Source organism: Rhinichthys klamathensis, unplaced genomic scaffold (assembly GCF_029890125.1).
Source record: "Rhinichthys klamathensis goyatoka isolate OS25496 unplaced genomic scaffold, OSU_Roscu_1.1 h1tg000547l_1, whole genome shotgun sequence".
Taxonomy (NCBI): Eukaryota; Metazoa; Chordata; class Actinopteri; order Cypriniformes; family Leuciscidae; genus Rhinichthys; species Rhinichthys klamathensis.
This window is the reverse complement of record NW_026607018.1, coordinates 1,017,260-1,043,706: the sequence shown is the minus strand read 5'-3', so window position 1 is coordinate 1,043,706 and position 26,447 is coordinate 1,017,260. Positions and strand designations below refer to the sequence as shown.

The following is a 26,447-nucleotide window of genomic DNA, read 5'->3' as shown; positions in this document are numbered from 1 at the left end:
GAAGAAGAAGATTCAAAGAAGCTGATGAAGAAAATGTAAAGAGGATGATGCAGAATTTTACATATAAACAAAAGAGGTATATTAGGCTGCTGTCACTTTAAGAGCGAATGCACTGATCTAATATACTGATTCACTTGTGCTTTCTTTCTCAAACATTTACGTTCACTTAAGACATAAACCACTGCGTTTATGAGGATACTCGCAAAGACGGGCATTTTGACATTTAAGTGCGTGTATTTGACTGTTCAAGCCCAGTAAGGCGTTAGAAAGTAGTCTAGGCGCTAAGAGCAGTGGCTTTATGTGTGAAATGAAATGGGGGCAAGCGCTTTACAATCATATCAGGGAATCGCTCCTCAACCACCACCAGTGTGCAGCATCCACTTGGATGATGCGACGGCAGCCACAGAACGACGGCGCCAGTGCGCTCACCACACACCAGCTATAGGTGGAGGGGAGAGAGAGTGATTGAGCCAATTCAGTGGATAGGGATTATTAGGAGGCCATGATTGATAAAGGCCAATGGAGGGAATTTGGCCAGGACACCTACTCTTTACGAGAAGTGCCATGGGATTTTTAATGACCACAGAGTCAACGTCTCATCCGAAGGACGGATGCGCGTGCGCGTTTCAGGTGTGCGTGCGCATATACCTAAATGAGTCGTCTTTTGCTGCTTTTTGCCCTTGAACGGTTTAAAACCACTTGTTTTTAAACCGTAAGGCTTAAAAACGCATTCAAACGATAAGCTTTCGAGACGGCACAGAACAGCAACAGTGAGCATAACCGCGATAGAGACGATAGTCCAGATCGGTTGTCTCTTTCGGTTGATAGCTGTCATACTGAGCATTATTGTGTGGTCAAATTTACTGCTGTTCGGCGAATTTTCACTTAATCCAGTTGATAGGAATCCACATGATCAGGGATTTCGCACAGATTTCGCAATAAGTTGGTTATGCAAATTCACAGTGTTGATAAAGAGAAAGCTGTTTGGTTTGAAAGTGACTTCCGTGTGAGCTGTGCTTCATACGCCGCTACACTACAGAAAATACAGAACGAAACAAGTTTTACCGAAATTTCACTACACATCTCTTCCTCTTCCTCATCATACAGTCTCTGTAGGGCGCCCAACACCTCTGATGGAGTAGCAACTGTTTGGTGTTGGAGGATGACTATGAGCATGTATTAGCGGTGAGGTAAAGGGTGGAAGAGCTCAAGTGGTCCTGACACAGTGGCGCTACCCAGGGTTTGGAGGGAGGGACTCTGAATATGTGGCAGTGGCAGAGTTTGGTTACTGTGTCCGGACACTAATTGGTCTCCAGTGGATTGTCACCAGGTACGGAGTTCAGGACAGTTTGACAGGAAGAGCCGGAGTGTTCTGACAGCGGGGGGTTGGTATTACAGCCATTAGAATGAGAGAGCGAGTGAGAGAAAGAAGGACTGAATCATAGTATGCAGCACTGGTACGAGCTGTGCTTTTATTTATTTTTAATGAAGGAGTGGTAAGCTCCTCACAGTCAGCGAGACATGCTGTGCTGTCTTATGTGTGATGGTGAGTGCAGACACTTGAGCATCTAGCATTCATGTGTCAACAGCTGGAGAGAGAGAGAGAGAGAGAGAGAAAGGGTGTGTGTGTGTGTACCTGGGGTTGGTGAGGTTGTAACAGGATTTCCAAATCTGCAGCATGCGTTTGCAGGAGAGCAACGCCTCCTCTGGGCCTCTACACAACGTCTCCAACTTCACCTTTGTAAATAAAAGACTACAGAGACAAATAAAAGTTTATATTCACTCTCCTTCCATCTGAAAGTGTTTAATAAACAGAGAAGAGCTGAGTTTATTGAACACAGATAAAGACTAATCAGTGTAAATCTCCTCTGAAAGCCATATTAAATGCAAAACTTTAATCAGGATCAAAATGATTCTGTCCTTTCAGCTGGGATTACTTAAAAAAATATCAACAGAGCAGATCAATAGATTTCTCAATGAGAAAAAATCTAAATAATGAATAGTGTGTAGAGTATAGAGAAATCAATTCTGATTTGTTAGTCCATAAATAGCCAATGTTAACATTGTACACAATTTTTGTCTAAATACATTAAAAATAAAACATTACACTACTGTTCAAATGTTTGGGGTCAGTAAGATTATTTTTATTTTTTTTAATAAATACTTGTATTTAGCAAGAATGCATTAAATTGACTGTTTGAAAGATTTCTATTAAAAAATGCTGTTCTTTCGAAGTTTCTATTTATCACAGAGGGATCATGTGACACTGAAGACTGGAAAATTCAGCTTTGCCACCACAGGAATAAATTACATTTTAGAACATGTTAAATTAGAAAACAGTTGGAAGAATTAGGTGACAGCTAGATAATCTAAACATAAAAATAGGAGAAATGCACAATTTAATATCCAATATAAAACAATATATATCCAATAATCCAAATTATGTATTGGTGTTATATTGAGTGCTGTGTTGTATATTGTATATATGTGTATGGGAGTGTGGGGTGTATTGTGTCCTGTGTAGAGTTGCAAATCTCTGCTAATGAGTGCACACAGAATCCCCTGGTAACACCTGTATTTCACACACATTTCTGCAGATAGTATTTCTGCTTGCACGGAGTGAACATCCCACCATCGAGAGAGCAGAGGGGCATTTCTATAATCAGATATGGCAGTGTGTGAGGAAATCCAGCTGGTGTGTGTGTGTGTGAGTGAAGCAGATACCATATATTGAGGTTGATCTTCAACAGTTCGTTGTCGTTGGGGCCTGAACCGAGATCAGTTTGAGCTTCATACATGTGCTGCGGTCTCTGAAGGCCACGCTGATATGAGTTCAGCCAATTCAAAGAGCTGAAGGCACATTCTCACCAGCCGCTCTTTCATCTCTGCTGTATTTGCACGCTACACCGCTAGGACGCCCCCACACAAGCACTGAATTAATCTTGTCGCATGTGTCTGTGTGTGTGAAATAAGGTGGGCTGGATGTTCTGGTGCATTTCCATTCAAGGCAATTAAGCAAAATGCATGGAAACACACACACAAACTGGATAAACACACACACAACACCAAAACCCTTCAGGGAAAAACAGGTTGAAAAAGAGGGCCATATGATTGGAGGAAAAAGAAAGCTGTTGTATTTTTTTTTCTATTATGTAAGTGGCTGAAGCACACAGCCGGAAGAACGACAACACACACACACACACAGACATAAACTCAGAGATGGAGGGAACTCTGATCAAATCGAATGTGAAGGGAATTTGCGTGGGGACTGCCCAGTGCTCCAAACATCCAGCACACACACACGCATGCTTCTAACTCGTCTAATTGAAGATGCCAGCAGCAGATATGTACCCATCTATCCCAGCTGCTACAGCGAACACAAACATTCTCATTAGAGTGGGCATTGTGGCATGCCTCTAAATGTCTAAACACTGCCTGCTGCTGTGTGTTCATGTGTGTGTGTAAGGCTTTACAAATGCTGTGCAAAAAAGCATGAAATAATCTGACTGGTTCGCCTATCCAAGAATACCCTTTCTCTGATTGGCTGCTGACAACTGTATCAACTCAGTGCAGTCAAAAAACAAGGCTACATCCAACTATAAGTTGGAGAGGTTAGTTAAAGTGTGACAGTGATTGTGAGCGTGTTGGACTCACATGAAGTTCTCAGGGTATTCGCTGAGGGCCATCTCGATGATGTTGAGAGCATCGTGGTAGTGTTTCTGAGCTGACAGCAGCAAGGCCAGCAGGTGCAGTGAATGAACATCATCGCCCTGCAGCTGTAACGCCTGGCGAACATAACCGAGAGCTTCTGGAATCTGACATACACACACAAGAGACGCTTTTATTAGATGATTGTTTTAAACAGGGTGAGAGAGAAATGAGAAGGAAAAATAATAGACTGACATTTGAGAGAGACAGACTGACAGGGAAATAAGGACAAACAATCTTCCTATGGTAAGAACTTGAAGAGTGAGATGTGGCTAGGGGTTGGGAGATAAATCAATAATGATATTTATTGAAAAAATAAAAACACAATTTTGATAATAAACTTTTGAGTAATTTAGCCTACGTGTAGACTAGCAGGTCTAAAAAAAAGAGATTTAATTGGGGCTCTATATTTCTTTCTTACATTCTTTCATGTTCTAACAAACATGTGTAGTGCATGTTCTTCATCATTAATGGATTATCCATGAATATTGTGATAAATATCAATATTGAATGATATAGAAAAAAACACACATGTAATAATATTTTTGGCCATATTGCCCAGCCCTATGTGTGGCTTGAAGCAGTTGAAATTAGCCAAATGCTTACAGTCACCTAGGTATCAAAAGCAAACTGGAGGAGAAATGTATCATGTACCATCATCTGAATGTTGAGATGTTTTAATTCTCACTACTTGTGTGTAAGAAGCAGATGTTGATTCTCCTACCTGTCGAGATACAGCCAGTTGCAGTGCCAGGTAGAAAACAGCCAGATGATCAGTGGGGGACAGACTCTGTGCTCTGAGAAAGAGAGAGAGAAACAGAGTGTTTCATCAGTGAGAGAGAGAGAGAGAGAGAGAAAGGGAGAGGGAGAGAGAGGAGAGAGAGAGAGAGAGAGAGAGAGAGAGAGAGAGAGAGAGAGAGAGAGAGAGAGAGAGAGAGAGAGAGAGAGAGAGAGAGAGAGAGAGAGAGAGAGAGAGAATGTAGGACAGTCTGAAAATCACCTCTGGAAAGCGCTCAGTGCTTTTTTCTGATACTCTTCCTGCATTCCTCGAAGAGATGCTGCAAAGACAGGTGACAGAGATGTGAGAAGATGGTAAAGATAAAGCATAAAAAGATAAAACAAGACACTAAGAGAAAACTGTAAGGTTTCAGATACCTAAATGTTAGAGAAAGGGTATCAAGGGATTATAAAGTGTGTAATAGAGGGAATAGATAATGTGTAGATCATTATGGAGTGATTATAAAAAGAAAATGTCGAGACCATTATAAATTATGTAATTGTCATTACAGAGAGGTACAGAGTGTGTTATATAAGAAAGGAAATTGTTATAAAGTATAAATGGATTATAGAAAGGGTATAGTGCAGGTAATAGAATGTAGAGCAAGCATATAAACCATTACAAAAGGCATTTCAGAGAGGTACAGAGTGCTTAAAGAGTGTGTTATATAAGAACAGAGAAAGGGAAAATTATAAATCGACTGCAGAAAGGGTTGAGAACAGTGGTTCTCAACCAGGGAGCTTAGAAGTTTGTGGCACAGACACATATTCTAATTATATATATTAGGGCTGTCAAATGATTAATCGTGATTAATCACATCCAAAATAAAAGTTTGTGTTTACATAATATATGTGGGTGCACTGTGTATAATTATTTTATATAAATATATAAATACACACACATGCTTGTATATATTTAAGAAATATTTTCATGTATATACTGTATATAGATTTATATATAATTTATATTATATATAAATATAAATATTTTATATATAAATAATATTTTTTTCTTAAATATACATGCATGTGTGTGTATTTATATATATACAAAATAATTATACACAGTGCACCCACATATATTATGTAAACACAAACTTTTATTTTGGATGTGATTAATCGTGATTAATCATTTGACAGCCCTAATATATATATATATATATATATATATATATATATATAGAATTAAAGCCTAATTAATAAAACACACACACACACACACAAGAACATTTTTATTTCTTCCCTCAATAATTTATTTTTATTAAAAAAACAGAATAAAAACAACTTGAATCTTATTGAATGACAAACTGAATCTGGTTTAATTCATTTAATATATCAACACTTATAAAGGATTATAGAAGGTGTATAGTGTTATAGAGAGTATAGTGTATTACAGAGGGCGGAGAACATTCTAAAAAGATTAAAGAGAAGATACATTTTGTTGTAAAGTATTATAAATGGATTATAGAAAAAATATATAGTGTGTTATAGAGGATAAAGAAAATATCACAGTCGTATAAGGGTATAGAAATGGTATATACACTGTGTCTTTGTGCAGTTTTGCTCACCATCTGTGGCTTTCAGACTGTAGACGAGACCAATAGCTAGATAGCCTTTGGCCCTGAATTCAGCAGCCTTCTCACCCATATCAATCACTATTTTAGCGAAGCGCTCACCTTCTTCCAGCTAAAACACACAAATACACACCCCATGTCATCACCATCTCACTGTTCATGGCTGGTCTAACAGTAATGGATTTACAGAGTCATAAACAGGTCAGTGTCAGCTCTCCAGTTGAGCCTGTGCATATTTCCCATGATTACGCTTTCATTACCCAGTGCAGGTTTCCAATACACAGCTTGACGGCCAGCAGAGGGATGGTGGGATCGTCTGGCTTCAGTCTTATACACTCCTTCAGCACCTTCACTGCTCGAGCCGACTGCACACACACAAACACAGAGATTGCACTGATAAAAAGTAATTTCTAGCGAAATATTATATACTGTATATTTTATAAATATTAAGGATATGTTCAGACTAACAGCAAAAATCTAATATTTTTTGTATATCCAGAATTTATCCAGATGAGTTAAAAAAACAACAACCATAAATTCATTTTTTTCCCCAAATCTTTTTCAAACCACATTTTGAAGTGGTTTGAAATGCGATTCCAATCAGACCTTTACAGATGCGTCTCAGTCTGGACGCTCTGGCTGCTCAAATCAGATTTTAAATAGTCTTTTGCATCACTCTTAACATGACACACAGCGATAACGTCAAAACTGGTGTCGGAAATGCCGGAAGTATTTATACGGTATTAAAAGAATTATATGTCCAAAGATTTCATCCGTGAGTACAGCATGGATCATCAGAATATATACCAGCTCTCCAAATAAGCGCCCTGTCGAGTCGAGTCATTGTTCCTGCATCCTTTTTGAAAGCCTCGTCACATACACACACATACATACATATATATATATATTATATATATATATATATATGTATATACATATAAAATAAAGATATTTTATTTTAAATCTATATAAAAGAAATTAGTTTATTATTATTATTATTATTATTATAGGCCTTGAAATCACAACTTCACAACTGCCTGATATTTTCAGGTTTTTGCATGACCATGGAAACTTTGGGGTACATAGGAGTTGTAAAATGGAACGCTAACCTTCCCAGCGGCCATCAGAGAGAGAGCAAGCTGAAACCAGAGATGAAACTCCTCAAAGGCGAACTTCATGGCTCTTTCGAGACACTGTGGAGAGGACACATTAAGATAACCTCAGATAAGAGTTGAGAACAATAATTATGACCCTACCAGATACACACACACAAAGGTCAAACACAGAGCCAGGCCATGTCTCCTGCTGTAGATTACCCAGGGTGCCACAGGCTTTTCAGTGTGTCTCTGAGGCTTTACAGTTAATCACACTAGCAGCTTAGCAGAAAGCAATTCATTGAACAATTAGATCTATATAACAAACATCTACACAAACACACATGACCCTGCGCCTGCAGAGGGCACACAATAAATCTGGCAGGCTCCTGGGGCCCTGCGATTACACAACTGCGAAATCCTTGAATATAAAAGACACAGCAAAAGTTATGCTGAGTCTAACATTAGCAACAACAGCATGATCAACAGATGGAGATGGAACAGAAAATTATGCCCAGGTACACTAATAAAAAACATCACAATATAAAACACACACACACACACACACGGCAAAAATGCCTTTTTTCGTCTGCCTGTTCTGTTCTAAATAGACCAGGCTTCTGAAAACAAACATTTCAGGTTTGTCCATGGCTAAAATGAAACTAAGTAGAAAGTTATAAATAATGCTGTATACTTAAAGATTTGAAGAAAACTGTGACATGCAGACTTCTGCTCTAATACTAATTCTAGGTTAGTTCTAAATTCATAATATAATATAATATAATATTAGTTGAAGCAGCATTCTGGCTTGTTATATGCTCACAAACTCAAATAAATCTTGTGCATAACCTCTAGACCAGTCACAGACACACACAGAGAGAGTGCAGTCTAGAGTACATGTCTGGTCTCGTTACCACAGCAACCACACCAGGAGGTTTAACTCGTCCCGCTGAGGGAGTATTCCTGAACGTTCCCATAGCGATGAGTGTGGGCAGGACCTCACCTCTGAGAGCATCTCATATTGTCCGCGACGGCCAAGCGCGATGGTCAGCAGGTCGTACACCAGCGAGGCGCTCTGGAGGCTGATGATTCGGTCATTATTGTGTTCAGGGATTCGACTCAATACGGCGTCTCTGTTAGCCTACGATAAATACAGAAGTTAATATACTCATTCACACACCCCACTACCAATCAAATGTTTGGAAAGATTTTTTGAATGTTTTTCAAAAAAAGTCTCTTATGCTCACCAAGGCTGCATGTATTTGATCAAAATACAGCAAAACCAGAGATACTGTGAAATGTTACAAATTAAAATGACTGTTTTCTATTTTCCTACATTTTAAAATGTAATTTTATCCTTTGATTGCAGAGCTGAATTTTCAGCAGCCATTACTCCAGTCTTCAGTGTCACATGGTTCTTCAGAATTCATTCTAATATGCATATTTGGTGATTTGATCAATAAATATTTCATGACATCTTACCATTATTATCAATGTTGTAAACATTAATATTTTTGTGTAAACCGTGATCACTGATCTATATAAATGACAGTAACGTGATACATTTTTTCAGGATTTTTTTTTATGGATATTTGAAATCTTCTGTAACGGTATAAATGCCTTTACTGTAACTTTTGATTAATATAATGCTTCCTTAATCAATAAAAATAATAATTTCTTTATTTAAAAAAACTGATCCCAAACTTTTGAATAGTAGCGTATACCAGAACTATTGATAATAGATGCTGCTGATAATATTAGACAGCTTATTTCCTTATAGGTCACTGCAGTAGTAAAGTAAATATTTCTATAAAATAAAACACTGCTTGATCACATTGTGCCCAAGTAAAAACACATTATAACTGAACTCAGTCACTCCCTGAGCTGTTGGGGAACCAGTTTAAAGAAAATGAAAGAAAAGCCACATGAGCAAGAGAGCTAATGGTTTAACACTGCTTTCAGTGCTATTATGATGGGCATTCTATGCTAAAAAACCTGCAGCGACATATTCTAGCTCTAGTGCTGGTGGTCACACAACAGCAGTTCAGAAGGTCACAGGAGTTTTACTGCTACTCACCATGGACTCACTGATTAACAACAAAAGTAAGGCCTCCTCTGTGTTCTCCTGCGGACAAAACAAACTAGACAGAGAAAGAAAGGCCATATCATGAACTTTTCTATCCATGACATCATGAATACAGTAACAAGAAACAAACTACCAGAATCCTGATCATTTCATTTTTCCCATTTTTTAATACTACATCATAAAAATAAAAGCAGAAAATTGTCCTAACCTGGCGAGATGCAACAAGAGCAAGAAATCGAATGGGTCTGTCCACACTAAACAAAAAAGAAAAAGCCGAGCCAAATTGCAACAAACCCTGTGTTTTTTAAAAATTATTATTCAAATTCTACTATTTTTAAATTAGCTTTTGTTTTTATATTTTCAGTTTTCATGTCAATTTTTTTTGAAGTTTTAGAAATTTTGTTGTGTATTTTTGTCATTTTTATTAGGGCTTTCATCTAGTTTTATTTCAGTTTTAGAAATGTAGCTATTCAGCTCTGAAAGGTGATGCATTTGAATGTACATTAAGGCCTGGTTTCTCAGACAAGGCTTAGATTAAAGCTGCAGTCCTGAACTTTTCCTCTTTGTCGCCATCTCTCTGTTCGAAATCTGTAACTGCAGTGATTCGCGGAATTATTATCTTTACGTGGGTTGTAAATCGGCATGAAACAGCGCGGATGAACACAGTGCTTTGAGGCGAGTGCTGCTGTCAGTCACCGCGCTGTGTGGATAGCCTACTGGCATACAGAATCACAGATTCACTTTTTGAAAGTTTGACCAACATAAGAATTTTCATAAGAAAATGTCTTCTGAACAAGTAAGTAAAATCCATTTTTGTTCTGACCAACTAAGGGGGAAAAAGCATTCGACATGATAAGCTTCGTTAGATTTAATCAACGTGATTTACAGCAACCGTGCAAATTATAGCCTACTTTGTTCTCAAATTGTTCATGTTAACAACATCAGCATTGCGTGACTAATGTTAAACTTAATGTGTTTTATGGTTACCTGCGTAGTTCAGAATTCATATTCTCCATAATAGCAAAACGAGAAAGGCACAACAAAGGAAACTCCATAACTGTGTGAATTAAGAAAACGTACTGTTACACGATTGAACTATTGAAATGTCTTAGCAGACAAAAGCCGTCTCTTCTTCCGTTTTGAACCCCTTCAAAACACGGAGTTCACGCACTTTTCAAAAGCCCCGCCAATGTTAAAATCCTTGTGTTCGCATGAGACGGTTTCTTTCTCTTTCTCTAGCCACCTTAAATCCGAAGTACGAAGTCTTTTGGGTTTTATAACTGCTGAATCTCCAGTTGACACTGATGATTGTTGTTTGGATCTTTCTGGATGCCATAAGTTTAATTATGTAAAGTGCTGCGAGAAAAGCCTATACATCTAAACATCTCGTCACGCGCAGTATAGCCGGCTAGCCGAAACTCCTTCTTTATGTGTACGGGTGTGACGTAATGACGCAAAGACATGCTCGAATTTCCCGCGGAAACCCACCAGTACCACTGGAATTAAAATCATTATTACAAGCTAACCGTTTTGAATCTAGCTATGGCAAGCAGATAGTTTTGACCACTGGCAGAATAAGTTTTTTTTAATATAATTATTTTGGATTATTTTTAACTTAAAAAAGTTACGGACTGGAGCTTTAAGTAAGAACTAGGCTTAATAAATGTGCCTTAGAAAATAACATTACATTACTAGTGTGCATCTTGAGACAAAACAATGGCACAGACATATTTTAAGATACGTCAGTTTAGACAGCTCAAACATCCATTTTAGTCTGGGACTAGGAATAAGCCTCGTCTGTGAAACCGGGCATAAGTGTTTGCGTTACACAACTTAAGTATACTTCGGGGTTTAGACATGCCACTATACAAATGGGAAGAGAGTAGCACGATCTAGGAGAGCTGGAGATATGTCCTACTTCTCTCCTGAGTAGATGCGTGGACGGCGGCTGAGGGCGTAGTCCTTTATGTGTGGGTTGTGTCTGAGCGGATCATCCAGTGGGGAGTGGTGAGGCGGGTCTTCAAGGGGGTTCCAGTAACTCTGTTCACACATGCCCCTCAGCAGGATCTCTGCAAGCTGCCTGGCAATAGTCTAAACACAAACACACATAAACATATACCTTCAGAGTAGTTCTCAACCAGGGGGCCGGGGCCCACTACGGGGCCTAAGCAAACTTCCAAGATGATGTAGAGGCCACAAACAAACTGTAAAGTTTCAGGAGTGACAACTGTATTTAAATACATGAGTGAATCCCCTAAATTATCGTTCCGTGTGTGTAGGGAAACCGACTCGCTCCCAAAATTGTGATGATTGATTAGCACGGTAACCACAGCAACATTCTGCAGGGTCGCATGTTTGGTATCCGCTATAAAATCTTCGCAGACCGCGCACTTGAAGTGTTGCCATGTCGACTTATTATGAATATTAACAACCAGTTGTTCAGTTCGGTTCTGTACACTACACACTGCATATAATTTTTTGTAAATGCGATTGTCATTACCTGCATATTTCAGGAGTTAATTTGGTTGTAGAATGCGGTTGTCACTCCAGTAAATTTACTGAACTGTGTGTATTGAGCACTAAAAAGGTGAACTGACAACTGAATTTAATTGGATTTAAAAATAAGCTTTAAGATATAAGATAAAACAATTAAAAATCAACATGAAAACTGGCAAAATTTCTTATTTGTATTTACTCCCTCAACCCCGGTCAGTTTTATTTAAGAACCAGGCTCCCCAAAGTCTTGGAAAACCTGGATATAAGAGGTCATTTTAAGTGTAATTTCGAGACTTTTCTATAATGAAAAAATATTTTTTCTAATTTGTGTATTATGTATAATATTGATCTAAAATATGTTATTGAGAAGAAATATGTTCTTAACATCTTAATTTTTTTTTACTTGAGAAGAAAATGAAAGGTGTTATTTGACTGAAAGGTAATGCTGAAGACTCGCTGAATGAAAAACACATCAAAGCTTGTCTTTTTGCACTGCCTGCAGATTACCGTAGTTATCATAATAAGCTAACTATATTCGTCATGACTGGCTTGACGGGAGTTAATCACTCCCTGTTGTGTTTTTAATGCGCCATCTCAAGTTAAAATCATTATTTTAAAAGAGCCCGTCTCAAGATGCAGATGCTCTTCTGGATACTCTTTTTATGAATATGAATACTTCTTAAATTTGATCTTAAGAACAATCTTAAGAAAAAAAGATAAGAACATTCTTAAGAAACGTTTTTGGGAATACAAAATATTCGTATCTTTTTTCTTAAGTTAAAAAATAAGAAGAATTTGGCAGTTGAGAAGAATTTTATGAAGAATGTTTCGTGCCCCCTGTTTCTGTAAATTAAAAGCAGCTTTGTCATTACAGCAGAAGTACCAGAAATCTGCATGGGGAGTCTATGAACATTGTCTTGGATAATGAGAGGACTTGGGGTCAAGAAAGGCTGACAACTACTGTTCTAGATAAAGACAACAAGATGAAGCCATAAACACACACAACTCACCATACGCAGGTTCTGAGTGGTTCTGGTCTCAACGGCTCGGAGAATCTCTCGGAAGCGGCCGACACCATGGGTCAGGTTACTGCAGCACCGGGAAATAGAGAGAAAAGCGAAACATTAAATCCCCTCTAGAGAGCTGAAGAAACCTGACATCAACAAATTTCACATCAACTCAGTACAAAATTCATACACAAACACATGGAAACACATGGACAGACACCCTCAGGACAAGTCAGACCTCTGCCATGATTTAATGAGCTCTAACATCAAGTCGTCAGACTAAAGCAGTCACTTATCAGTGGACAGGAAGATAGCAGGGAGCACATCAATTACAGTAGTTCTTGATACGGTCACTATTAACACCTATTTGAACTCTGCACAACCTGTGAATGTGTTAGAGCCTGTCAATGACTGGGGTCGATATCCTCATCAGACTCCTATATTCTCACAAACTGACAGCACATGAAAACACACAAACCACGAATGGATGTGTGTGAAAAGAAAAGAGAATATAGCTTGCAGAGGTTCACGTGAATACAGGGAGACGCAGTACAGAAGTTGTGTTGAGAGACAGAAGTGTCAAAATAGTGATGAGAGTGAGCTGGATAGAGAGAAAAGAATTAACAAATAAAACAGTCAATTCAAGCGTCAGTTCAAAACCAGTCACATGTTTTTATCCGATTTTAAAGCTTTAGGAGTATTGTATATATATATATATATAATGTCTGTGTGATCAAACACATTGGTTTTTTTTGTGTAAAAAAGTATAGAATTTTAATATCAGCCATAAAATGAAAACAGCTATCACTTTAATACCTTTAAACCGGTCTATAGTGTTTTTATAGCACACAGACTGAGCACTGAACATTTGTTGTGCTGTAAGAACTGCATGTTGCATGAGATTTAAAGACATTGCCTTCAATCATTTATGAGCCTAACAGATACATTACCCACAATGCACCACTGCAGCGGTCATATTTCACACAGATGCATTACAAGCACTGACAGATGCCCCACCTGCATCCATATGGTAGATCCCTCCCCAACCACAATCTCACTGCACCAATAAAAAAAAAAGATGGACATTCTCATAAACAGTTCAAATTGGCTTGTGTAAGGCCAACTCACGTTTCACGCTAGTGCTGAAATAAATAAATAAATAAATTTTTTTTTTTTGCTAGCGCTAAAAATAAAGGTGTACCTCTGGTTAGAATGAAAGATTAGGATATAGGATGAACTTGTCTCCTACTCCTTCAGCTATCCCATGCCTCCCCTTCCCCTCCTACAACAGGAAGATCACTGACTATGTGTGTTACTCTCCGCAATCAGAGGGTCTATCAGAGTAAACAAAATCAAATCTTTGCTGACAGAGATTAATCAGCTTGTGGGATCCTCCATGTTTAGTTCACCTGGGAATCAAAACATAATCTAGGCTTTTCTTTTCCCTCTCTCGGTTTCATTTGTTTTGCTCCAAAAATAGTAAGCTGCCTTGCTGCCACTGTGTGACTCGATTCCCAATTGATTTCTATTATGTTTAAAGTTAGCATGTTGCTAAGCTAACAGCTTGATACATTAATATGCAAAAAAACAAACAAAAATTGAGTAAAATTTGAAAAATCTACATTCCTGTAGCTAAAACATTAGAACATGGTGCTAGCAACCCCAAGTTCATCAGTTTGAATCCTAGGAAGTGCATGAACTGATAAAATGTGCACCTTGAATGCAATGTAAGTTACATGCAAATGTAAAAGTCATTTAAGTAAAATTGTTACATTTAATCTTTTTTATAGGCACACTGCCTTTCAAAAGTTATATAGTGTTTTTATAGCACACAGACTGAGCACTGAACATTTGTTGTGCTGTAAGAACTGCATGTTGCATGAGATTTAAAGACATTGCCTTCAATCATTTATGAGCCTAACAGATACATTACCCACAATGCACCACTGCAGCGGTTTGCAGTGGTTCAGTAAGATTTTTTTTATGTTTTTGAAATAAGTTTCTTATGCTCACCAAGGCAGCATTTATTTGGTCAAAAATACAGTAAAAACAGTAATATTGTGAAATAAGGTATTACTGTGATTTAAAAAATAGTTTTCTATTTTAAAATATTTAAAAATGTAATTTATTCCTGTGATAGCAAAGCTGAATTTTCTGCACCATTACTCCAATCTTCAGTGTCACGTGAGATTTTAGAAATCATACTAATATGGAGATTTTGTGGTCAAGAAGCATTTCTTATCAATGTTGAACACAGTTGTCGTTTAATATTTTTTATAAGAACCATGACACATTTTTTCAATGATTCTTTGATGAATAGAAAGTTCAAGAGAACAGCATTTATTTTAAATAATAAATGCAACATTATAACATTTTTTTACAGTTTTTCCCCCCGAAAAATCTTGACGAAGCCATAAACGCACACAAACCTTTAAACAGTAGTGTATATTCTATTGTAATATTTATTAATAGATTTTATTTCCATTACATTTTATTAGACTTAATAGATTTATTTTGGATAATTTATTGATACATTTTGGCTTTAAATAAATAAGTATATTTACAATCAACATCTCTTGCATTGTCCACCATCTTGGACAGTTTTTTCCATTTGTTTCAATGTATTCTGGGATTTTCTTATCCATGAAGGATACATATGATGCCATCTTAAAACTGCAGCGTATTCATGCAGCCTTCATGTTGAGAGCGTGCCTATGCTGCCTTAAAAGACTGCTTATGTAGGCAGCTTACTATGTTTTGGCTTTGTGTGAAGCTGCTACAAAAAAGCAAGGCACTACTCTACATGAAGAATGTGTAGAGATACGTACGAGTAGTTGTCAAACACACGGCTCCATAGTGCAGAGGCCGCGGTGCAGGGGGAAATGGTGGCATCAGAACACACATAAATAACATGAGACGCACAGACATACACAGGCTGAGAACTACAGAGGGTTAATGCAGGATTTGAAAAAAAAACAAAAGCCACAAAGACTGGGGAGTTAGTGGGCAGACAAAAAGCTCAGCAGATTCCTAGACCACTCACTGAAGCACATGTCTGAGGGAAAGAGGGCTGGAGAGAGAAAACAAGGGATGTACGAACTGAAGGAATTATAAATGAAAGGACACCGAGGTAGCCTGTATGGGCCATGAATCATAATGTGCTGTGTAACTGACAGGGCTGAGTGATATATTGAATTCTATATACATCATTTATTTGAGATGATTTTGCTGGTGATATAAATCTACACTGATTATCACCATGCTTTTCATTTATTTGACTATTAAGTTTCATCAATAATGTGCCATTGGAATAGTTTTGCAAAACCGTTATAATAATCAGTTCAAACTGTCAGTTTCAATGATTTAATTCAAAACTCATGCTCACCATGGCTGAATTTATTTGATCAAAAATACAGTAAAATAGCAACATTGTTTTATTGCAAAAATAAAAACACTTTTCTATTTGAATATATTTTCAAAATGCTAAATTCAAAGCTGAATTTTCTGTCATTACTTTAGTCTTCAGTGTCACATGATTCTTCAAAAATTATTCTAATAACCTGATTTGCTTATAATAAATCTTTTTATTATCATCAATGTTGAAAATGATTGTGCTGATCAATATTTTTCTGGATTTGTTTCTGATGAATAGAAAGTTCAAAAGAACAGCATGTATTTGAAATATATCTTTTGTAACATTATACATGTCTTTACTGTCACGTTTGATCAATTTAATGCATCCTTGCTGAATATATATATATATATATATATAATATAATAATATATATGTATATGTTTTTTAAAGTCTCACTTACCCTAAACTTTTGTACGGTAGTGTATACATGAGTAAATACTGTTGTTTATTGTGTTATTAGTGCATATAACTTTATAATAATGATATATTAAAATGTTTCATTTATAATATATCATCCACTAGAGTGATTGCCTTTCCCCCCAATTTCTTTTATTTTTACGGTATTACTTCTTGCATTAATCAATTTGAATCTAATTTGCTGTTTCTTCAAAATAGTGATTCTTGAGACCCTTTTCAAAATATAGGCTATATTAAATATTGTCAAGAGGCTGAAAAACATTTTCAGTTATATCGCCCAGCCCTGTTACTGAGAATACACACACACACACACACACACACACACACCACACACTCACCCATTTTTGAAATGAATAACATGAGCCCTCTGAAGTCCAGTCTCTAGAAAGTAGCCAAGTTCCTGTTCCTGTGTTGTGACCGGGCCAGGCTTTGGACTGCGGTTCTGAATGCCAGCACTAAGAGCCTGAAGACAGGACATGTCATCAAATGTTATTGTCAATCATTACTGAAACAAGCTCAAACTCTTTTCCCCAGTAACTTTCTGTTACTTATTCAGCTAATTCAGACCGTATCTTCAAAAGAAGCACAGTGTCAGATTTGCTATATTTACACGGAGAACACTTTAGAGAGGACGACGGTTAGGGGGGTTCGAGTGCGCCACGCATGAAAGTCAACCGTAGAACTTTGGCTGCACCCAAAAAATGCAGCATCAACACTGCAGCAGAATACAAGCTCTGCCGTTCTCCACGCCATCATTCACTCTCTCTCCATCTCTCCACTCTCCCTCCCTTCCCCACCAACGCTAAATCACAAGCAGTAAATACTAAACACTGTGCAGGGGGAGGAATCTGTGTGCTACTATTGCAACAGAGAATCTTCCTCTGCAAGAGAATGAACTTTGACCTGTAAAAGGCTTTGATTGTGATTTAAAGTTCACAGGTGGGACAGTAAGAGATTAGACTCACGGATGGCTGACCCTCTGCAGCAGAACTGTGCAAATCTGTCCTCAGCTACAAAATGTATGTACATTTGACATTGTGCTAAAACAGTAGTTAAAACTGTAGTGAATGAACATTTAGAAATACCTTTTCTACCTCCTGAAGATAGAGCAGGGCAATGTCTCCAGACTTCTCATAACAAGTGATGATCTCCTGGTCTCTGTCTGCAGTACGATTGGACAGTGATGGGGACGCCATGGGCACTTTCTCCAGACAAAGACCTACGAACAAACAGCAGAAGGATGAGATGCCTTACACATGCCAACAGCAAGAAAAAGTACACAGAGCTGTCCTAGCGCTCTGCCAGATTGTTCAGTCAGAAGGATGTTCATGACTTATGACAGCTCATTTCAATAAAGATAATCTGATGGGTGAAAAATGGCAATAATTGATGCTAACTTTTGTTCCCTGATAGGGCTATATGGCATAGCAGTTCTATAAATGTATCATTCATTATGCAATAGCATCAGGAATTAGATAAATGATTAAACATGATTTCTAACACATTTACCATATTCAACATAATAACCATGGAGAACTAGGAGGACCATTTAAAAGTAAAATGAAGGAATGACCTATCAATTAACTAAATCACATTATGCATCTCTGCACTGTTCTGATCGGATTAGATATAATCTATTCAGATCAGATCGGAAATAAAATTAAATAAAAAATTATTTAAAAGAAAATAGGTGTTAAAAATAAATGTTATAACTATATTATTATTATTATAAGTATATTATATATACACGTTTATAATATGTTGTTACATATAATATATAGAATTAATACTTTCACTATTTCTGATCCCACTACACAGCAGTACATTGAACAATAGATGAGATTGGCTGTGATTTTGTTGCTTTGTGCAGAATTTTGAAATTCAGTAAGGTCAGAAAAAATACTTGATTCTAGTTAGTGATTTATTTTTTCACTTATTTTCCAATTGCACATTAAATAAACATTTACAACTGTTTACTGAATTAATGTTTAAAATGTTAGATAAATGTAACAATCCAATTATTGTTAACTAGAGAGATTTAAAGATTATTTAGAAATTTAATCACAAAATGCTGACATTTGAATGTATTGACAGCCCTTCCATTTCATAGGTTGTTTATTTGTTGCTTGAGGTATCGATTTAGTTTTTGATACGGTATGTAGTTACCACAGGCTGGTAAAATACCAAAGTCAAAGATCTGGCATCAATCCAACCATATTCCTTTCGAAATCCTAGTTCCATTCAATTTCTACTGAGCCACAGTATTCATTTCACTTATGTGAAATGTAGTGATGGAGAAGCGAAGCTTGAATTTCACACAGCGCTTATGTCAATTCTAATTCAATTGACTAATGAAATACACTGTTATTGTTTGATCCTTACTATAGGGATATGATATTCATTCAGAAAGGGTCAAACTGAACGTGATATGTTTCGTTCATGTAAGTGTAGTTTATATGTTGCTGCTGGTCAGAGGAAGTACGACAATGAAATATACATGTGTGAGAAAATCAAAGACCTCAGACAAACCAGAAAAGCTTTAAATGTTTAAGCACGAGCTGATGTCTGTTCCACTGCCGTATCTCCTTGCCTCGTCTGGGTCAGCTGAGAGCCAGGTAAAGATACAAGCACGGTTCTTTAGAGATGTCTACTGTCTACTGGCTTCAACTTCCTAATTCACATCTTAAATCCCTCATAGCATGAGGGAAAACAGGCCAGACTCGGGTGGCCGGTAAACAAGATGACAGTTGTTTGTTTGGATGCCGTTAGTATTGGGTTCTCCATGCAGATAAAGTTTTCATGACAGTTTGGCAATGTGACAGGAAACAGAAACTGTAGCCCTCCTAACTACTTTTCAAACTGCTTCAATAATAGATATCGACTTATAAACGGATATCACAGGATGAAGAAAACGGTCTGGTACTGAGTCACAAAATGATTCCAAAATGAAAACGGAGCCAAATAATCCATCACGAGCGAGAAGGTAATGATGAGGCCCTGATTAAAAGTGCACTGACTGTGAAGTCTCAGTAAGACAGGAAGAGAACAAGAGTGGACTGATTGGCATAAAATATTAGTTAAAGGTTTAAGGCATCTGCACTACTGTTGAAAAGTTTGGGGTCAGTATTTTTTAAATAAATGAATACTGATCAAATGTGACTTTCACATTGTTACAAAAAAATATATTTCAAATAAAGGCTGTTCTTTACATTTATCAAAAAATCCAACATTGATAATAATAATAAATGTATGATTTCTGAAGGATCATGTGACACTAACGACTGGAGTAATGATGCTGAAAATTCAGCTTTGCAAATACAGTAATAAATTATTTTTTTTTAAATAGAAAATGATTGTAAATTATAATATTATTTCACAATATTACTGTTTTTACTGTATTTTTGTTCAAATGAATGCAGCTTTGATGAGCATAAGAGACTTCTTATTGACCACAAACATTTGATTGGTAGTGTATGTAATCCTAAACATTATAATTAATGTGTTTTTTTGCAGATATACACATTTCAAATGTAAAATGTTTCTCTATCAAGAAAACCAACCAAAAATATTGATTAATCTTGCATTAAATGGCTGCTAAGTGTCCAATTATTATCCAATAAAATGCTCTTTAAAAGTAGCATGTCCCTCTACTTAGCAAATAAAAAATGATGGCCCATAAAATGTGATTTCTAGACCTGAAAAAGTTATGTCAATAAAAAATAAAAAAACATTTTAAAACGCCATGAGCATTTCATAATGAATTTACATTTTACTAGTTATACCAAGCTCTAAAATATATTATTGTGTAGAAATAGGAATCCTGAAATGTAATTATCTATTGCTCAGAAACAAGTTACATTGAAACAAGTTTTGAGAACAAAACTAGGGCTGGGGATTTTTGAATATTGTTATGGACAATGGGGACCTTGGTGCTATAGTTGAAGAACCACTATCATGTGGGCACAAAATTACACACTCTAGCTTTAAGGAAAAGTTATATTTTATTACATGTGGGCAGAGGGATTGTCTATGGTCCACACTGATGCCCAAACAGAAAAAGGGGAGAGAAGAAAATAGAGAGAGAGAGAGAGAGAGAGAGAGAGAGAGAGAGAGAGAGAGAGAGAGAGAGAGAGAGAGAGAGAGAGAGAGAGAGAGAGAGAGAGAGAGAGAGAATGTGTGTACATGCTGTAGATCCCTTTACCTTATATAGACCTGCTACACTGGAAACGGCACATTGACTTATGTTCTGATACAGATAAAAAATTAATCAGAAATCTATTCCTCTCAATTGCTGTGTTCCTCTAAACACACACACATCGCTCGTCTTAGAGGTTTAAAGGCCCATTATACTAGCCAGATCCAAGACAAGCCCCATTAACGTGATCAGGCTCTTAACGGCCACAGTAAATCTGACGCCTCAGGACAGGCTGTGACAAGCAGCTCATGGCGGAGGGTTTAATATACACATGAGACAAGGCAGGAAGTGCCAGCAAGATGACACAAACGTGTGTTCGTGTGCGGTAGCTGGGGCGTGATGGATGATTAGGGTCAAAGGAGGAAGCTTGCCCCCCTGTAAAGGCAGTTGTCAGTCACAGAGATGCTACGAGATGATTGGATGAGACAGGCTCTGTGCCACCCTGCAGTTTTTCCCCCAGAACCCCACAGTACCGCCGATCTGTCAGAACTCTGATCAAAGACCTCATGCTGCGGTCTTGGCAAACACATTCACTGTGCTCGGAATTAAAAGTGTGTGTGTTTGTGTTCAGAGCAATGGATTTACACTTTTCTCTGCAGAGCACCACATATTAAATCAATGCTGCCACCCAAAGGTCAAAATGTGAACCGCAGGATACCATCTCTACACTGATCTGACCAAGTGAGAGTTAACAATAAAGTAAAAAAAAAAAAAAAAAAAAAAACATTTAAATGAAATACATTTTAAAAAATTAATTATAAATTTAATTACATATTTTATAATCTGTGATTATATTATAATTAAATATGATTATATACACTTCCATTTAAACGTTTGGGGTCAGTATGATGTTTTTACATTTTTTTTAAAAGAAGTCTCTGCGCACCAAGGATGAAATTATTTGATCAAAAATACAGTAAAAACAGCAATATTGTGAAATATTATTACAATTTAAATGACCTGATTTATATTTTAATATTTTTCTAAATGTAATTTATTCCTCTGATGGCAAAGCTGAATTTTCATACTTTCTTCTTAGTCAAATGGTCTTGAAGAGCATATGAGACATTTTTTAAATATTTTGAAAAATCTCACCGACCCCAAACTTTTGAATGCTAGTGTATGTACTCCTAAACATTGAAAATATTTTTTTAAGCACATATACACAATAAAAATGTAATGCAGCCATTACTCTAGTCTTCAGTGTCACATGATCCCTCTCAGGAATCATTCTAATATGCTCATTTGCTGCTCAAGAAACATTTATTATTACTATCGTATCAATTTAGAAAACAGCTGTGTTGCTTAATATTTTGTGGAAACAGTGATACATTGTTAACATTTTTTGTAACATTATAAATGTTTCATTTTATCAATTAATTTGTCCTGGCTGAATAAGAGTATTCGTTTCTTTTTAAAAGAAATCTTTGAACAGTAGTGTAATCTATAGAATTTATACTGTATGTATATTGAAATCTTACTGGTCCACTACAAAAAACTCACTCCATAGAGCTGTATATTGAATATCAAGTATCTTACTGCTGTGATTGCCTGTGATTTTGTTGTTTTGTTTGTGCAGTTTGCATTTAGTGAGGACAGAAATATGTACTTGATCGCAGAAAGTTTCGGTTGTGGTTAGACGAAACCTCCTTACCAAAGCAAGTTACAAGTCTGTTTCACAGCGCATACATCAGCACATGGTGCTTTCACACTGATAGAATGTCAGCTATGTAACAGACCCGCAGCTCTAAACAAAAAAAAAACTGTGATTTCTGAGTTACTACTGTACAATGTTTATTTACCTTTGGTGGCATAGGCCTCTGCGATCATGGAGAGTCTGTACACTGGAGCTCCCACCAGCTGCATCTCATCCAGATTCACACGGCCGTACTGATTCAGCGCTTCCCTGTAATCAGCCTCCACATAGCACAGCTTAGCCATGATCAGACTGGCCTCCTGCATGTATTCAGGCTGGGAGAGAAAGACAAATGCACACACCGCCACAATATAGTACACTCAGTCACTGAAAAAAAAAAATGATATGAACAGATCATGACAACATATGTTTTTACATTACTTTAACTTTAGTTTAAAATAACAAGATAACAAGTTCAAAATAACAATTTATTAGTTATATAATAACCTATTTTTTCAAATTCAGTTGAATATCATTTAAGTAAGGAATAATTGACGACAGGCCATTGAATTATTAGAAAAATAATGCACACCCGAGGTGGTAATGCGGTCACGACGCGAAGCGGAGTGGCCGTTACACGGTCACCTCGGGTGTGCATTATTTTTCTAATAATTCAACGGCCTGAAGTCAATTATTCCGCTTATACTACAGTTACCACACCTCGAAACATTGTTCAGATGATGCATTTCAAGACGTTTGTCAAGTTTTTGTCATTAAAACGCTCTTGTATGTAGGACTAATTTCTTACGCATCTAATCCCATGCCTCCGTTGCTAATTCCAAAACGTCATTTTAGAGTTAGTAAAGGAGGTTTGAGCCACTGATAGCAGACTAATGATAAGGGACACACTTACGACGCTGAAACATTCGAAGACTGGCTGTTTCCATCGACTGTAGTAGCAGGTCTTAAACACAGACTGAACGCGCTGACACGGGTTTGGGCATGATCTGTCATATTGTCATAAGTATCAAATTACATTCATAACTGGCCTTAGAGTAAGTGTGTCCCCGGCTTTATGCGGTTATTAATGCAGTTATTAGAGAGAGCGAGAGAGAGAGAGAGAGAGAGAGAGAGAGATGTTGCAATAATGAGACAGAAAAGCATATGCGTCAATATTATTATTTATTTATTTATTCAATTCGTTTTAATTCATTCGTTCATTCTCGTTTTCTATTATTGACAGTAGATAACCCAGTAAATGAAACACACAAAGCCCTTTTAACAAGTAGGCCTGTCAATAATTATGTATTTGTTATATTATCTGGAATAATTACGAAAACCCGTGGGACTATCAATTTATTTTAGATATTCAGTTTAATTTTATATTCATTATAGATAGGACTATATACTTTATTTATTTATTAAAATTACACTGCATGTGTCCATTGATTGTGAAGTTATACATCGAAAATTGCAGATCAAGTGCATGGGGCTGCATGTTTTTTCTTGTTATGAATTGTATGCTATTTTCCGTTATTACGGTTAACTACGCGCAGTGATATGGAACTGTAATGCGGTCAAACCTGCCTGGAACTACTTTAGCCGTGCGTTTCCCTGAAAATAATTGCACTGGTTGAGAACGTTCTCAACCAATCAGAATCAAGCATTCAACATCCCTGTAGTATAAGTTGAAATGAATTATACAGCCAAGTTGATTGTACTTAATTTATAGCAGCGGCAGCGGGTTTTTATTTTTTTACAGTGAAATCAAATATAGCTCCACAATCACCTCACATTTTTAGATACAGAAGAAGAATATATTAAATACATTGAAATACATTCAATAAATAAAAAATTCACTTTGATTTTTGTCATTTCCGTTTTCATTTGAATTAAAGTTTTAGTCATTTTATTGTGTTGTAATTTTTATTAGTTTTTGATTTTATTTAACTACATCTATATACAGTAGTCAACATTTGAAGTGGATCAAAACCTTTCATCAAAGTTATACATGAATTTTGAACAATACCCGTTCTTGTCTTAGGACAACTTTGATGAACTTTTCTGATCCACTTCAAAATGTTGACTACTGTAGTTTTTATATTTCAGTTTTAGTTATTTTAGTACATCACTAAATAAAAAATACTTTAGCTAACTACCTGAAATATATTTATTTTAGTTATTGTCCTGACTGTTCAGGCTTACCTTTAAGTTCCCCCGATCAAGAGCAGCCGTCAAGTGTTTCCGCACCTCCTGGAGGCGGGGCCGGGGCCCGCGGGGACTGGTTCCCTGCTTAATGGGGTTTTCCTTGAGGTACTGCTGGAGTTTGGCCTCCCCCAGCAGAAGTTCCCCGAGATCATCTACAAGAGAGGCAGAGGTTCAGTCCTGCACCCGAATTCACTCAAATAAGCACAAAGCGGAAGGCCAACAGTCGCTTGGCTGTTTCCTTATAAAGGTCCAGAAAATTAAAGTTTTTTATTAGGTGTGTGATATTCTTTTTTAATATATGATGTCATTACGTTGCTCTCTTGACACCAGCCAATCGCTGCATTGGTGATCATGGTTTCGAGTATCGATATATCTGCCCTTTCCAATGAACACAGGAATGCACAGTAATCTCAGACAGCTTAATCCAGATATTTTAATCAAATTCGTTTGAAAAAAACAGTTATCACGATTAGAAGATCTGGCATCTGTTAAATCATCTTAGATGTATTAAGCGAAGTATGAAGAACAGACCTCAGGACTATACTGAGGAAATTTGTCACATGACATTGTCAGAACTTTATAGGCTATTTTATCATAATGACTGTCAGCGAGCTCAAGCATGGAAGAAATTTTATTTTTGGGTGAACTATACCTTTCTCTTCTGACTGAAACAGTAACCGTGGAGATGCACTACATCTACACCTGCACTATATCTACACAGTCAGGTCAAAAAACAAACACTGATTGTGAAAATAGAATTACATAAAGCCCAGATATAATCCAGTCTTGGACCTGACCACATTCTTACAAGGCTCTGAGGACAATCACATGTGCTTTAATCTGCTGCTTTAATAATTAATAATTTAATAATAATGCTTGTGTAATAATGTTTATAAATATGTACCTTTTAATGAACAGGGCTAAATGTAGAGATGGCAACAGGCAATTTTAACCCACAATAGTATGAATGTAGATTCATTATATATATTAAATCAACCTTTAGGACAGAATCCATTAATTTATAAATTTTACCCAGTCAAAAACATCTTACAGATGTTCACAAACTATATTGTAAAATTTTATTTTTGTGAAACCTTCCCTTAAACAATCCCTCACTTATTTTAGTTTTGACAATATTTAAACATAATGCAAATAAAATAATTATGTTTTATATATATATTTTACAGTATTATACTAACTGTATTTCAATAATGATGGAACTTAAATGACTATGAATTATTACTTACAAGTTACAACTATTCCAAAAAAAAAAAAAAATGTCTTTGTAAACTTTTAAGCCCCTTTTCAAGTTTTTTTTAAAGAATCAAAACATTAAAGATTAATATAAGAATCTGTCAACACAAAAAGCATTCAACACTTTTAAAAGTCTCTACTTTTAACTGATCTCTGGTGATATTTGTGTACTGCCCTATTCTATTCATTATCATTTGTATTTATTACTTTGTACTTCTCTTTCTCTGAGTGTGAGTTAACGAGATTTAGGTTTGAAAATGCAACATTGAACTATCTGTTTACCAAATAACTGAATCTGTGTTTTCAGTTAATGCAAAAGAGACTCCTATAATTTGACATTACACCTTCACAAGATAATAAGCCAAATAATGACTCTTCATAACTTCATAGACTTGATCAAATATGAATTATAGAAATTTTGAAGATGAATGGACACAACTGTGTGAGCAATCAGGAAGTGTACGTTACTGGACAGATGTGAGGAACACTACCAAAAGGGCAACAATAATATCATATTTTAGACACCCTGAAATCAAAGTATTAATTCAAAGAACCGTTAAATGTGTAGTTAAATGAACGG

At 36.5% G+C, this 26,447-nt stretch overlaps 1 protein-coding gene across 4 annotated transcripts in view; it reads right to left on the bottom strand.

Annotated features, from left to right (window-relative positions):
• ttc7b (tetratricopeptide repeat domain 7B) overlaps positions 1–26,447 on the bottom strand; it is a 41,513-nt gene that overhangs the window by 14,792 nt on the left and 274 nt on the right. For all 4 annotated transcript variants that reach the window (XM_056238861.1, XM_056238862.1, XM_056238863.1 and 1 more), the window contains exons 2-16: positions 24,611–24,765; positions 22,572–22,740; positions 17,660–17,793; positions 16,913–17,037; positions 12,746–12,824; positions 11,158–11,330; positions 9,231–9,294; positions 8,157–8,294; positions 7,169–7,252; positions 6,320–6,424; positions 6,054–6,171; positions 4,709–4,766; positions 4,433–4,505; positions 3,655–3,815; positions 1,637–1,753 (exon numbers count right to left, since the gene is read on the bottom strand). In XM_056238861.1, the coding sequence (XP_056094836.1) occupies positions 1,637–1,753; positions 3,655–3,815; positions 4,433–4,505; positions 4,709–4,766; positions 6,054–6,171; positions 6,320–6,424; positions 7,169–7,252; positions 8,157–8,294; positions 9,231–9,294; positions 11,158–11,330; positions 12,746–12,824; positions 16,913–17,037; positions 17,660–17,793; positions 22,572–22,740; positions 24,611–24,765 (1,753 nt within the window). The remainder of the gene's footprint in view (positions 1–1,636; positions 1,754–3,654; positions 3,816–4,432; positions 4,506–4,708; positions 4,767–6,053; positions 6,172–6,319; positions 6,425–7,168; positions 7,253–8,156; positions 8,295–9,230; positions 9,295–11,157; positions 11,331–12,745; positions 12,825–16,912; positions 17,038–17,659; positions 17,794–22,571; positions 22,741–24,610; positions 24,766–26,447) is intronic.